We start from the raw sequence: 13,426 nt of genomic DNA, 5'->3' as shown, positions 1-13,426 counted from the left end.
CTTATAGTCAGGACATTTATAGTGAAGCACCTATCAGTGCTTGTGACCCCCGGCCTCCCGTTTGCCCGTTGTCCATTGCCTATTACTTATCTATGATAACTTAAGTGCTGGCTTCCATACTATCAGCGCTAATAACTGTAAAGTGTTGGCTTCCATTGTCTAGTGCTTATCATCTATCAGCGTCAATAATCTGTTGGTTTCCCTTGTTAGTTTCCACCACTTGGTTGTTTCTACCTTTAGTTATCTTATCAAGTTTGTAGACCTTACATGTACATATATATGCTCTCTGCCTCATGGCATTCATTCAGCTGATGAAGGAGTAAGCATATACTCCGAAACCTTGTGTTTCTCATAATAGAGAAGTTGACATCCATAAATTCTCTTCCTTATGTGTATCACTTCCAAATGCCTTTCAAACACATCATTAATGGATTTGAATTAGTAGTGTCAACACGAGCAGAACCCCACAACCCCACCCCACCCATACAGCCCACATCCCCACCCACCCCACCCCACTCACACCCACACACCCATCCCGACACACCCACACCACCCTTTCCCCAACCTCATCATTACAGTTGAAGGTACATGCGCCGTTTATAAAAAGCCACTGACATGATCATTATTAACATAAAGGATTGTTCACAATCTTTGTATTTCTGTGACCTTCTGGTAATCCTTGTGACACGGTATTGTCCCTGCAGTGCTATCTGGTCATTAGGCTAAGCTAAAGGCGCTCACCTACCCGTGCATTAGTTTATACGTAACACGTACATGTGAGAGACAGCACTGACTATCTGTTAATGTGAGGATACATTTTCAATACAGACATGTATTGAAGTTGACTAGATTAATTATACTGTGATTATTGATTTTGATTCTACTGAACTAACATGGTGATGGTCATTAAGCCGGATCACTGACCATTGGTGTTAATTAATTTGCATTATGTGGTCACCCGTTATGAAACTATCACCTTAATAGCTGTGGGGGCATAATGAGAAATGTCAAGTATGATTAAAACTGGGATGGGGTTGGTGGCGGGGGGGGGGGGGGGTTGTCTGGAGATTTTTTTTCAGCTACAGATGCAATGCAAAAGCAGTTTTTTTCTGATAACATCTATGAGCCTGTATTTGTTTTAAGAAAACCACCTTGTAATAATGTTACTTTTGTGGCAAACATTTTTTTGCAACAGTCTGCAGCATCATAAAAAAATCAAGAATTTTCTGGGACAATTTTTTCTTCCACACAATGTGTCTTACAAGCCATGCGTACACTTACACGTCGATAGAGCAGGACATGCTTACCTTATTGGCGAACACCTGTTGTCATCGCTCATTTTCTAGGATCTGTTCATGTCGTTTTTCACCAGTATTTTGCCGTATTTTACAACCCGTGAGTACTGTTTGTACAGAGCATCGCGACTGATTGTTCTCTGGCGTTGATGTTTTACATTTACACGTCATACGTATACGCGACTTACGAACTATTCGCATCCTTTATGTCATACATGACATCCACGTCTTGCTCATCATGAGTGCCATGATGCGATGCTATACCTCCTTATTCAGTTGCAATTATTATTTCATGACAATTGGGCGCAACAGGTAGAGCAAAGACAAGTTTATCCTATTTGCGAGCTCTTTGTGACATCATTTATTTTTATTGATTCATTCATTTAATTTGCATCCCTATTTTGCCTGTTTTTCCCTACGGAATCTGTTTCAGCTGATATGTCTGATCTTCATCAGCCTAACAATGCATTTGACAGGAATCACGCCGCATTAAACAAAGACGATTTAGTCTGGATCATGCCCAATTAAGCCCATTAGTACTATCGGTGCCCCGACGCTACTACCAGTTATCAATTCAGCATTCATCGCTCTGGAACTTGCATCCAACTTATGAAACTACAGGCAATATTTCCAAAAATTCTAGATATACATTCTAAAGTTGAAAAGCCCTCACCTTTGTGAAGGTACCGGAAGCTTCAAAGACGGTGGGGGTCAAAGCGCACCAGCTGCAGGTTCTTGTGGACAGAATGGACGAGAACTCAAATGATCCCTGGCAGGTGGGAGTGGACAGTGGTCGAGTCAAGTTGCTCAGTCCAGCTGGTTATCTCTTTACAGGCATTTACCTCACGGTTCTCGGTAAGTAGAAGACATACTATTAATAAACAAAACCAGACCCGTGAAGATCCGGGGTTGAATAGGTCTTCAGCAACCCATGCTTGCCGTAAAAGGCGACTATGCTTGTCGTAAGAGGCGACTAACGGGATCGGGTGGTCAGGCTTGCTGACTTGGTTGATTCATGTCATCGATCCCAATGCGTTGATCGATGCGCATGATGTCAATCACTGGATTATTTACCAAACGCCGATATTTTGCTTGAATATTGCTGAGTGCGGCGTTAAACAAGAATCAACAACAACTATTCATTAACCAAATTTTAAAACGCTAAAGACTTTGGTACGGAAACAAAATTGCCCTTAATTTGGGAATAGGTTGTAGCAAATCGGCAGTCAAAGGAAATATGATTCGACATTCCTACACGAATATGTTTGCAGTCTGGTGACAAACTGCAGCTTGTCATTCCGAGGTGGAAACTTCAATCCTTTTGTGCCTAACTTTCGAAGTAACTGCTACAGGGAAATGGAAAGGTCTTCCAACTGCTCTCAGAACAGCCCCCCATCACTTTATATTTCCAAGTCAAGACTTAAAACATTTTTCAGCCACTTAGCTCTAATGTACATAAGTATGTGTGATGTCAGCGCTTTGAGCATTCTTTGTTGCGTGGAAGCTTGCGAAATATAAGAGTTATTATTATTATTAATATGTCAAGTTTATAACGCAACAGTATAACAGTTAATGACTACCACTATCAGTGAAAACAACGTGTCTGTATCCAGTGGACAACATACTTGGAGCACATGGTTACCCTTTAAATGAAGGGTGCTCTTTTCACAACTGCAATATAATTCAAATGACTTGACAGAGCTGCTGGTCGTTTGAGGAATGTAAATTAAACAGAAACATGTAAGGTTCCTAAATCGTATTATTCTATAATTATGTATGTACCCTCTACCCAAACTTCATCTCAAATATTACAAATACGCTGACATCAATTTTCCAGCCAAGTTACAAAATAGTTTCACATTTCGTAACATTGCCAGAGTATTTCACAATTAGTGCATGTAGGAATTACTTACGAGGGTTGGCTGAAAAGTTCTAAGCCTAGGTGGGATATCTCAATCGGATTGAAACAAACTTTTGCCACCAACAAGTACAATCATTTAATGAATCATAGACATAAGAACTGCAACTGTAGTGCTATTATTGTCTTTATACCAGACCATCTTGTGAACCTACTCATTGATATCACCAGAAATGGACAAAACTGGCTATAGGGCAGTCATCAAGTACCTGCAACTGAAAGGGCTAACTCCAACACAGATACATGCTGACATGGTCTCCACTTTCTTTTCCACTGTAAAGAAGTGGGCTGCGGAATTCAAGCGTGGCAGAGAGAGCCTTGACGATGACCCGTGTCCAGGAAGGCCTTCAACAGCAACCATTCCGGAAAACACTACCCGGGTGCATGACATGGTGATGGCTGATCGACGATTGACCACTCGACATATTACCAGTGTTGTGGGCATCTCTCATGAGAGGGTTATTATCATTATCACCAACGAGTTGGGAATGACAAAAGTGTCTTCAATCAGAAACGTGTCAGATTCCTGAAGTCCCGTGACAATTTATGCCGTTTTGAAGCAGATCCCGATGATTTTTGGCCCGATATATAACCATGGATGAGGCCTGGATTCATCACTTTCAACCAGAAACCAAAATTCAGTCTAAACAATGGAAGCATCCGGAATCACCAGCCCCCCCAAAAAGCCAAGTCGGTTCCTTCTGCTGGAAAGGTGATGGCTTCAGTCTTTTGGGATTCCAAGGGTATTCTGCTGATTGACTATCTTGACAGACTATCAATGGAAGATATTATGCTGACCTACTGAGACAGTTGCGTGAAGCTATCAAAGCTAAGCGACGGGGAATGCTCACTAAAGGAGTCCTGTTCCACCAAGACAATGCTCCTGTTCACAAATCGGTGGTTGCCATGTCAGCGATCCATGAGTGTGGCTTCGAACTCATTGACCATGCCCCTTATTCACCCGATTTGGCCCCGTCAAACTTCCTATTGTTTCCCAAAATGAAAAAGGAACTAGCCGGTCGCCACTTTCCTAGTAATGATGACGTCATTTCCGCTGTGAATGACTTTTTTAGGCATCCAGGCCTTGCAGCATCGCTGGCAAAAGTGTGTAAACCTGGAAGGGGACTATGTGGAGAAATAAATGAAAACCATCGACTTGGTACGGGTCTTTCACAGTTAGGCTTAGAACTTTTCAGCCAGCCCTCGTAACATTGCCAGAATTTTAAGAATAACATCAACATTTTGATACATGGTAATTCAATTTACACAATTAATAAAAGATTTATATAAACTTCTATCCCTGTTTGATAAATAATGAATAATTTGAAGAGTTGGTCTACTTATAAATATTTATCTATATTGGGAAACAAAGAAAATTGTAACCACAAGGTTACACCCCTCCCCCCATTTCCATGGGATATCTTTGCGAAATGACACCTTCACACAAGAATATCATTTAAACAGTACAGTCATGCAATGATACAGATATGAATATACATTTTCAGGCGTGCTGGCGGTACTCGGCAACGGACTGGTTTTCTGCGTGTTGGTGCGGAAGCGCACTCTCCGCCGGAAGCCCCACAACATGTTGCTCATCAGCATGGCGGCATCGGACCTCGTTATCACCATGTGCGGCTACCCATTCACCACGCTGTCAAGCTACAAGAACCAGTATCTTTTCGGCTGGTTCTACTGCATCTTACAAGGCTTCATCACGTCCTTGTGTGCCATTGGAACAATGAACACTCTTGTTGTAATCAGTATCTACAGATACATCACAGTATGCAAACCGCAGTTGAGTACGTAAGGCTTTCTATTTGACATCTTGTCCACGTTTTAGTTGTGCTTGTACTCTTGTGGTAGAGCGTCCGCCCGGAGAGCGGAAGGTCCGGGTTCGATCCATGCACGTCTCTATGTAAGTGCAACAATCTTGGATTCGACGTGTAACCCCATTTCACCTCACCTCGATTCTGGATTGAATTCTACCGGGATGACTTATTCATTCATTCATTCATTCATTCATTCATTCATTCATTCCAGCTTCGCTCTGCCTGTGTAGTTAAGCACAATCCCCATGTTCATGGTAAACGTCAAAGACTCGCATCTATTCACTTCAAACTGACACGCTGTGTGTAACTGAAATAGTTTTCAATACGGCGTTAAACCAAAACCTGTCCCGATCTACCGGTAGTCACACAATGTGCTTAAAAAATTAATGGTCACCTACATCACAATCGATGGTAAAACAATCTCATTAAAATCAGATTTTAGTTCTCGCTATCGATAAACAAGGATCTGGGGACATCAAATTACGGGTCATGTCAGAACGACCTTTCATCCGACCAATCAAAGCGCCGCTCACCAGATCAGGAAAGTGACAGTCGGAATGTGTTTTCTAATCATGCAACCTCGAAAACGTTACGAACGACAGTTACGGCCCGTACGACTGATTCCGTCAAAATTATCGTCTGTCTCTCGCTTCCGTAGGAAAAAACATTTGAACGGAGGAGGCGTTGCACACTACGTGGGAAGCACTGCCATACAATCTCAACCATATATTAGCCATTCATGAATGTTCGTTTGTTCAGTTTTCAAAATTTTAATCGAGAACTGTGTCAACATATTTTTCAAGCGGAGTCTGAAATGGAAGTCGCCAGGTTGAAACGAGTGCCGTGAAGCTCGAGAAAGCTGCTTTCTAATTGGCTAATGTCGACTTCTTCTTAGTCGTTTCAGTGGTCGCTCAAAGTTCGCGAAAGGCGTTCTGACGTGACCCGTAATGGGATGCCCTCAGATCTTTGTTTAGCGGCAGCGAGAACTAAGATCTTATTTTAATGAGATTGTTTTACCATCGATTGTGATGTAGGTGACAATTACTTTTTTATGCACATTTTGTGGCTACCTGTAGACAAGGACATGCTTACCCTTTTAACGAACACCTGGTGTCATCACTGATTTTCAGTGATTCATTCATATAATTGTGATAACTATTTTGCCTTTTGCGCCCAATGGATTTCGGCAGATATTTGAGACTGATTACTCTCTGATGTTTTATATCATCTTAAGGATAGGCGTTGATGCTATAGACGGTTTTTCTGAAATATTTGAATTGCATCTATTTTGTGAAATATTGTCACGCATGCCTTTGTATTCGTGATATTTACAGAACACCTGTTGACATTGGAACACACGTATAAAGTGCTGCTCATCGTCTGGTTATACACTCTGTTCTGGACCGTCCCGCCTCTGATGGGCTGGAACTCTTACACCATCGAGCCTTTCGGAACCTCCTGCAGCATGGACTGGATAAGTGAAGACCCATACGACATAATGTACATCTACTGCGTCATTGGCCTCTTCTACGTCGTCAACACCTTCATCATGGCCTTCTGCTACTCCAGCATCGTTAAGAAGTCAAAAGAGCTTGGGATGATGAAGTCCGGTAGCTTCAATGTTGATGAAGCCAAGAAACACCATAAGATGAAGGTCGAAGTGAAGGTTACAGGAGTGAGTAGTATTTATTATATATTTAATATATTATGTGGCAGTAGACAGTGATTGTTATGAGTTTGTTTGTGGTGATTGTCGGCATCAGCAGATGACTGAGGTGCTCGTATAGTATCAAGTGATGTAGACAACAAGATTGGAAAAGGAATTGTGATAAGTTGTTGACAAACACAGGACAGCTTGATCGTTCGAGAGGTTTCCAAATGTGACAGTTTCTAGAAGGCTGGTTGTAACTCTATTGGGCCGACAAGAGGGCGATTCGGGGCCTTTTTACGGTCTGACTTTCTTCTTACCTCCTTTCCATGCCGATTGGACACCTATCTGAAAAAACCTCTTTCCTGCTAGCTTCCAACAAAACTCCGAAATAAAGAACGGAGCCCAGATCGCTTTCCAGACACTTTACAGGGCCAAATTCTAGATGTTCTGAGTGCACTGGCATATACTTAGGAACTTGCTACTTGTTGCTGCTGCAACATATTTGACCCATTGTATTGTCCTTAGTGACTGTTAACCTAAAACTGTGTGTTTAAATAGAATTTGTTAATTATTCATTGACCATTGTGGCCATTGACTCACTTCACATTTAGTTCTGTACAAACCGATTTCTCGATTAACCTCTGATTGTCAATTTAAAAAACACCTCGTATCATTTTTAATATTTAAATTATTTTAATCAGTATTTGTGATATTCCTATCTTATTCTGTACATCTATTCTTCTATTCCTCTCCTTCAATATTCTTAATTTTAGCTTTGTGTTTTCGGTATTTTCTATTTTATTTTAAATTATCTTCATTTTTTATCAATTTGTTTTTTGTTTGTCCTTTCCCATAAAGCAGATTATGATACCATGGACATATTTAGGTTGAACATGCAGGAATATGTCTGTGTCATGATCAACAACTAGTGCTTTAAAAATCTAAACCGTGTCAAAATAATAACGTCAATCAATAACGGCTGCAATGTTTGTGAAAACTGCGCACACCCCACCACTCAATATACCTTTGTTGCAACATCTACGGGTACGTGTGACCCCTAAGGCGGTGTGCAGAGTTGCGTCAATTAGGCGTATCAGCAACGTATAGTGAGGGTTTGCATCCCATTTCGCCCTGATTATGTTTCTTGGTTTAATCAACAATTCACCTTTTTCTATACCAAAGGGTAAGCGTCTGAGACGTCCCCAACATCAAGCATACGTGTCTTTCACTCAGTTACTTAAACCACATCTATCTCTAACCGTTTCAGATGTGTCTGTGTCTGGTCCTTGTGTATTTCATTGTGTGGTCCCCCTATGCCTTGGTCAGCTTGTGGTCTGTGTACGACCGCAACATCCCCATCTGGGCCACGACATTGCCGACGTTGTTCGCCAAGCTCGCCAGCATGCTCAACCCGTTTGTCTATGTCGCCACCAACACTTCTTTCAAGAATGCTGCCAGAAGCTTTTTCTGTGATAAGAAGAATAGGGTCAGTTCTCTGGCATATAACTGCGTGAAGACGGCAAAGGGGTATGTATATGTACACGTTTTATAATGTAAAATAATGTTTGTTTTGGGGTGGTGGGTTGTTTTTTTGTTTATTGTTTAACGCCGCATTCAGCAGTAATCCAGCTATATCACGACCGATGGCATTCATCAAGCAAATCAGCGAGACTGACCACCCAACTCCGTTAATCATCTTTTATTACAAGCATAGACCAATTTTAAGTCGGATCTTCAAGGATGTAAAATAATCTTATCATGATAGGTAGGATCGTGTGAGTAGGTATTGTCAGATGTTAATGCTGAGTATTAATCAATTATCACTTTTATAAATATTCATTGTTTCAGTTAATCATAAAGTGTTAAAGATTTGCAGCTATGATTTGACTGCAGAAACACGGTGACACATGTTTGTCAGCAGGAACACGCTGACACATATGATTGTCAGCAGAAACACGCTGACACATATGTCTGTCAGCAGGAACACGCTGACACATATGTCTGTCAGCAGAAACACGCTGACACATATGATTGTCAGCAGGAACACGCTGACACATATGTCTGTCTGCAGAAACACGCTGACACATATGATTGTCAGCAGGAACACGCTGACACATATGTTTGTCAGCAGGAACACGCAGACACAATTGTCTGTCAGCAGGAACACGCTGACACATATGTTTGTCTGCAGAAACACGCTGACACATATGTTTGTCTGCAGAAACACGGTGACACACATGTTTGTCAGCAGGAACACGCTGACACATATGTTTGTCTGCAGAAACACGGTGACACATATGTTTGTCTGCAGAAACATGGTGACACATATGTTTGTCTGCAGAAACATGGTGACACATATGATTGTCAGCAGGAACACGGTGACACATATGTTTGTCTGCAAAATACGGTGACACATATATTTGACTGCAGAAACACGGTGACACATGTTTGCAGGAACATGGTGAAACATAATTATGTTTGTCTTCAGAAATAGGGTGACAAATACGTTTTTCTTTAGAAACACGGTGAAACACATGTTTGTCTGCAGATACTTTGACACATATGTTTGTCTGCAGAAACACGGTGACACATATGTTTGTCTGCAGAAACATGGCGACACATATGATTGTCAGCAGGAACACGGTGACACATATGTTTGTCTGCAAAATACAGTGACACATATGTTTGTCTGCAGAAACACGGTGACACATGTTTGCAGGAACATGGTGAAACATATGTTTGTCTTCAGAAATAGGGTGACAAATATGTTTTTCTTTAGAAACACGGTGGAACACATGTTTGTCTGCAGATACTTTGACACATATGTTTGTCTGCAGAAACACGGTGATACATATGTTTGTTTACAGAAACATGGTGATACGTATGTTTGTCTGAAGAAACACTCTGACATATATATTTGCAGAAACACGGTGACACATATGTTTGTTTCCAGAAACACGGTGACACATATGTTTGTCTCCAGAAACACAGTGACACATTAAGCACATAGGGAATGTTAGTAAACAGCTTATTGAGAATAAATTCATTAAGTCGATGTATGGGGCATGGAAGGAGTTCCTGCTAGGTGACTAAGTTTATAGGATTGTTTCCAATCGATAACACTCTCCATTACGGGCTAAATTCAACTACTGGAAGGTTTGTACTTTGAAGGTCTCTGTCGTTGATAACCAACATAACAAGGTGTTAAGATCCAAAACTTCCTTCACAACTCTTATAATCCATGCCCTTACACATATAATTGTGCAAAGTGATACAAGATATTATCAATTACAAACTCTGGTCGTAATATATCATCTGGGTATATTATGCAAAACGGAAATAAATCGTTTTGGCAAACGAAACCAGCTGTTTATGACTTGTAGTTTAATGAGTGAGTGAGTGAGTTGGATTTAACGCCTCCTTTAACAGTATTCAAGTCATATCACGGTGTGTCAGCTTGATGTGGGAGGAAAGCCCGAAGTGATGCAGGTCTCAGACGTTTACCACTTTGGTGAAACCCACGAGCATGGGTATGGTGCTGACACACCTAGAAACATAATCGGGGCGAACCGGGATTCGAACCTAAAATCATAGGTTTCTGGCGTGACCAAGGGAGGCAATTCTGCACAGCGAATCGCGTGTCCCCCGTGTGGTTTAATATCTGCTTCGGAATGACTTCAGGTTGCAGTACTTACGTGAGTTCTGGAATAAATAAAGATTTATTAAACATCTGCTTGGTACCGCTTGTACGTTTTTACCGGTTTGGGCAAGAAAGACTTGTCACAGAAGGGAACTAAACAAGATTTGAATAGCCACAAGGAAATAACCTCAATTTGCACCAGAGATTGTTGTTGTAGGTGAAAATCCAATGCCGTATCTCATCCACTTAGCTGGGTGTTTTTTATATTGCTCATCCTCCATTATATGCAGTGGATTGTATCTCCATTCTATGATAAATACCCTAGACCCATTCGTGGAAAGCTTTTTCTGGAAGTGGCATCACTACCTCTGCCTGGCATATCACTTACGGAATGACTCTCCCTCATAGCCTGACCTGTGCAACCAATCAAAATGTGAGCTACGCTCAAAATTGCAGCCTCGGTATATTAAGTCGAATCAGAAGACTGCTATATATGAAGTTTCAGTTGGAAATGATTGTTCCTGTACGTGAAGATAGGTAGAGGCAGGTATTTATATCATCAAACGTTCCAAGTTGTATTTGAGACGGTAGGCAACAATGCGAGTCGAGTACTGGCGTCTTCCCGAGGCAAGGGAGTTAACTGACTGTAAAAATACAGTTTCCTCCCTTGCCGAACTAGGCTGGACTTAATGGGCTTGATAGTAGCGCTACCAGTGTCTATTACGAGTAATGTCCCTTCTATGTTCCTCCTCATGACCAATCAGATTCCAGCTCTCACATCATTTGTATTTGCGTCAAATAAAATGGCTGCGCTCAATGCAAACGATCTGATCGATAATAAAGATCTATATTGTAAAAAAAAAACGGGTCTTATTTCGCGAGCACCTTGATTAAAAACATGAAAGGGTTTGGAAAATATCTGTTATCGGTGCACATGCTTTGCACATCCTGCAATCGACCGAAATCTGTACGGTAGTTTACGAACCGGATTTCGATTTCGTTACACGATTTTGATTGGACCGGCCAAAACATAACTCAATGTTTCCAGCCAGGTTCGGCAAGGGTGTAAACTGCACTTTTATAGTCAGTTAACTCCCGTATAGCTGGAATATTGCTGAGTGCGGCGTTAAACAACAAACCAACCAACCAACCCTTGCCTCGGGAAGATGAGTGGTGTGATGTGTCATAATAGAATGGAATAGTACTACACTGGATAGGTGAGGCTAATGATGAACAAACGACCATAAAGTAATCTCTGAGAACAATGTGTCACCAACTATTCACATTATTCCCAATGGCACATAAATACATCTTTATCTTCTTTATTTGTATTTAAGATATGATTTGTTAAAATTTTGATGCATCGATTTTTCAGATCGAAAGACGTCTACACCATTGATAAAACCAAAGAAGGCATCTACATTGGGAAGAATGAGGTTCATATGCCAACCAAAGATGCAACATTCTTTTAGGAAACTGCATATTCAACTTGATAGTATGAAGCGCCTGAATAGATCAGCATGACCTGGCAGTCACGTCACGGTGACGACATCGTGGACATGACGAACAATTATGTTAAACGATGCGTGGTAGAGTGAGTGAGTGAGCTTAATGCTGCTTTGTGATCTAGAGTGAATGATTGAGTTTGGTGTCACACCGTTTTGAACAGTATTCCAGTTGCATCACGGCGTGTCAGCCTAATGCGAAAGGAAACCCCGAAGTGATGCAGGTTTCATACGATTACCACTTTGGTGAAACCCACGGGCACGGAGCTGACAAACCTAGAAACATAATCGGGCTGAACCGGGATTCGAACCCACGATCGTAATTGTCTGTCACGCCTAAGCAACGGAACTCTGCAGAGCCAATTGTTGCACCATTCAGATTTATGAGGTCATATAGAACAGCTGACATTTGACTGGTCATAAATGATACCTTTCAATTGAAGAGTGTCACTAGACATACAAGTGACTTTATACACGTATAGATTGCATTCTATTCATCTCAATAGTTTTCATATGTTTGTTGTATTTTTGTTTTGTTTTAAATAATTGTTTTTGTCCTATCTTCTCATATTTTCAAGTAGTAATAACAATTATTGTATAACCCAATCAAATATATGTCAGAATGTAAAAACAATGATTGTTTGTTTATTGTCTATGATATGTGTTGAGCTGGAAGATATATATGATAGGAATATACATACGCCTTTGCCATCACGGGAGGTGGGGTCGCCTGGAGGTTAAAGCGTTCGCTCGTCACGCTGAAGACCCGGGTTCGATTCCCCATATGGGTGCAATATGTGAAGACCATTTCTGGTGTCTCCTTCGGTGATATTGCTGAAATATTGCTAAAAGCAGCGTGAAATCATATTCACTCACTCACTCCGCCTCCTTTCATTGCATTACATGTAGTCAGATATTTGAACATCCTTTGAATAACGTTAAATAAGTGTTTTTTGGAAATGGTTGCATATCTTCCAAATATAACTCATCTTGAACATATGAAAACGGATGTTCCACAGACATGGTTGTCGCCGATATTTAAGAAGCGCTATGAAGTATAAAGTCAGTATACAGAACACTATATATATGTGGTTAGAGTGTTGTTTTTTAGAAAATTCAGGTTATCGATGTATGCTGGACAATGTAAACGTACGAGCAAATATGACATAGAAGTTTAAAATCAAACTATGCATCAACAGTCTTGTTTTAAAGATTATATTTATAATGTATTTATTTTGAAATATACAAAAAACACTTTAGCATGGGCGTCATGAAATGAAAACAAGATGTCTCTGAAGCCCCAAACGCCAGCACCTCTTGCTTTAGCATGTAGGCGACATCCACACGTTCATGAACATTCGCATTTACTGCAATACAAGGACTTACAACAAATTACCCCGCAACCCACAACAGAAGGATCTTTAGACAAAATGGACGCGAATAAATTAGAAAATAAATGCAGACAATATTTCTGGATAAATGAATGAATAAATTTTATATTTCCTGTACATACGAAAGGATATCTGTAAGGTTTATGCCATAGCAATAAGGCGGTGTATATATATTTTACCTGTCTTGTATATAACAA

The 13,426-nt window shown here is 40.8% G+C and overlaps 1 protein-coding gene across 1 annotated transcript; it reads left to right on the top strand.

Annotated features, from left to right (window-relative positions):
* The first annotated feature begins 1,950 nt into the window (after nucleotides 1-1,950).
* LOC124143852 (opsin-5-like) lies at nucleotides 1,951-12,004 on the top strand. The gene is made up of 5 exons (XM_046513008.2): nucleotides 1,951-2,150; nucleotides 4,719-5,012; nucleotides 6,377-6,717; nucleotides 7,961-8,220; nucleotides 11,709-12,004. The coding sequence occupies exons 1-5, from the start codon at nucleotides 2,042-2,044 to the stop codon at nucleotides 11,803-11,805; spliced, it is 1,101 nt and encodes a 366-aa protein (XP_046368964.1). The 5' UTR covers nucleotides 1,951-2,041; the 3' UTR covers nucleotides 11,806-12,004.
* Nucleotides 12,005-13,426: the final 1,422 nt, after the last annotated feature.

The sequence above is a fragment of the Haliotis rufescens genome, unplaced genomic scaffold (genome assembly GCF_023055435.1).
Source record: "Haliotis rufescens isolate VD_foot unplaced genomic scaffold, xgHalRufe1.0.p SCAF_5, whole genome shotgun sequence".
NCBI classification, from domain to species: Eukaryota; Metazoa; Mollusca; class Gastropoda; order Lepetellida; family Haliotidae; genus Haliotis; species Haliotis rufescens.
Note: the sequence above shows the minus strand (reverse complement) of the source record. Positions and strands in the feature narration are given on the sequence as shown.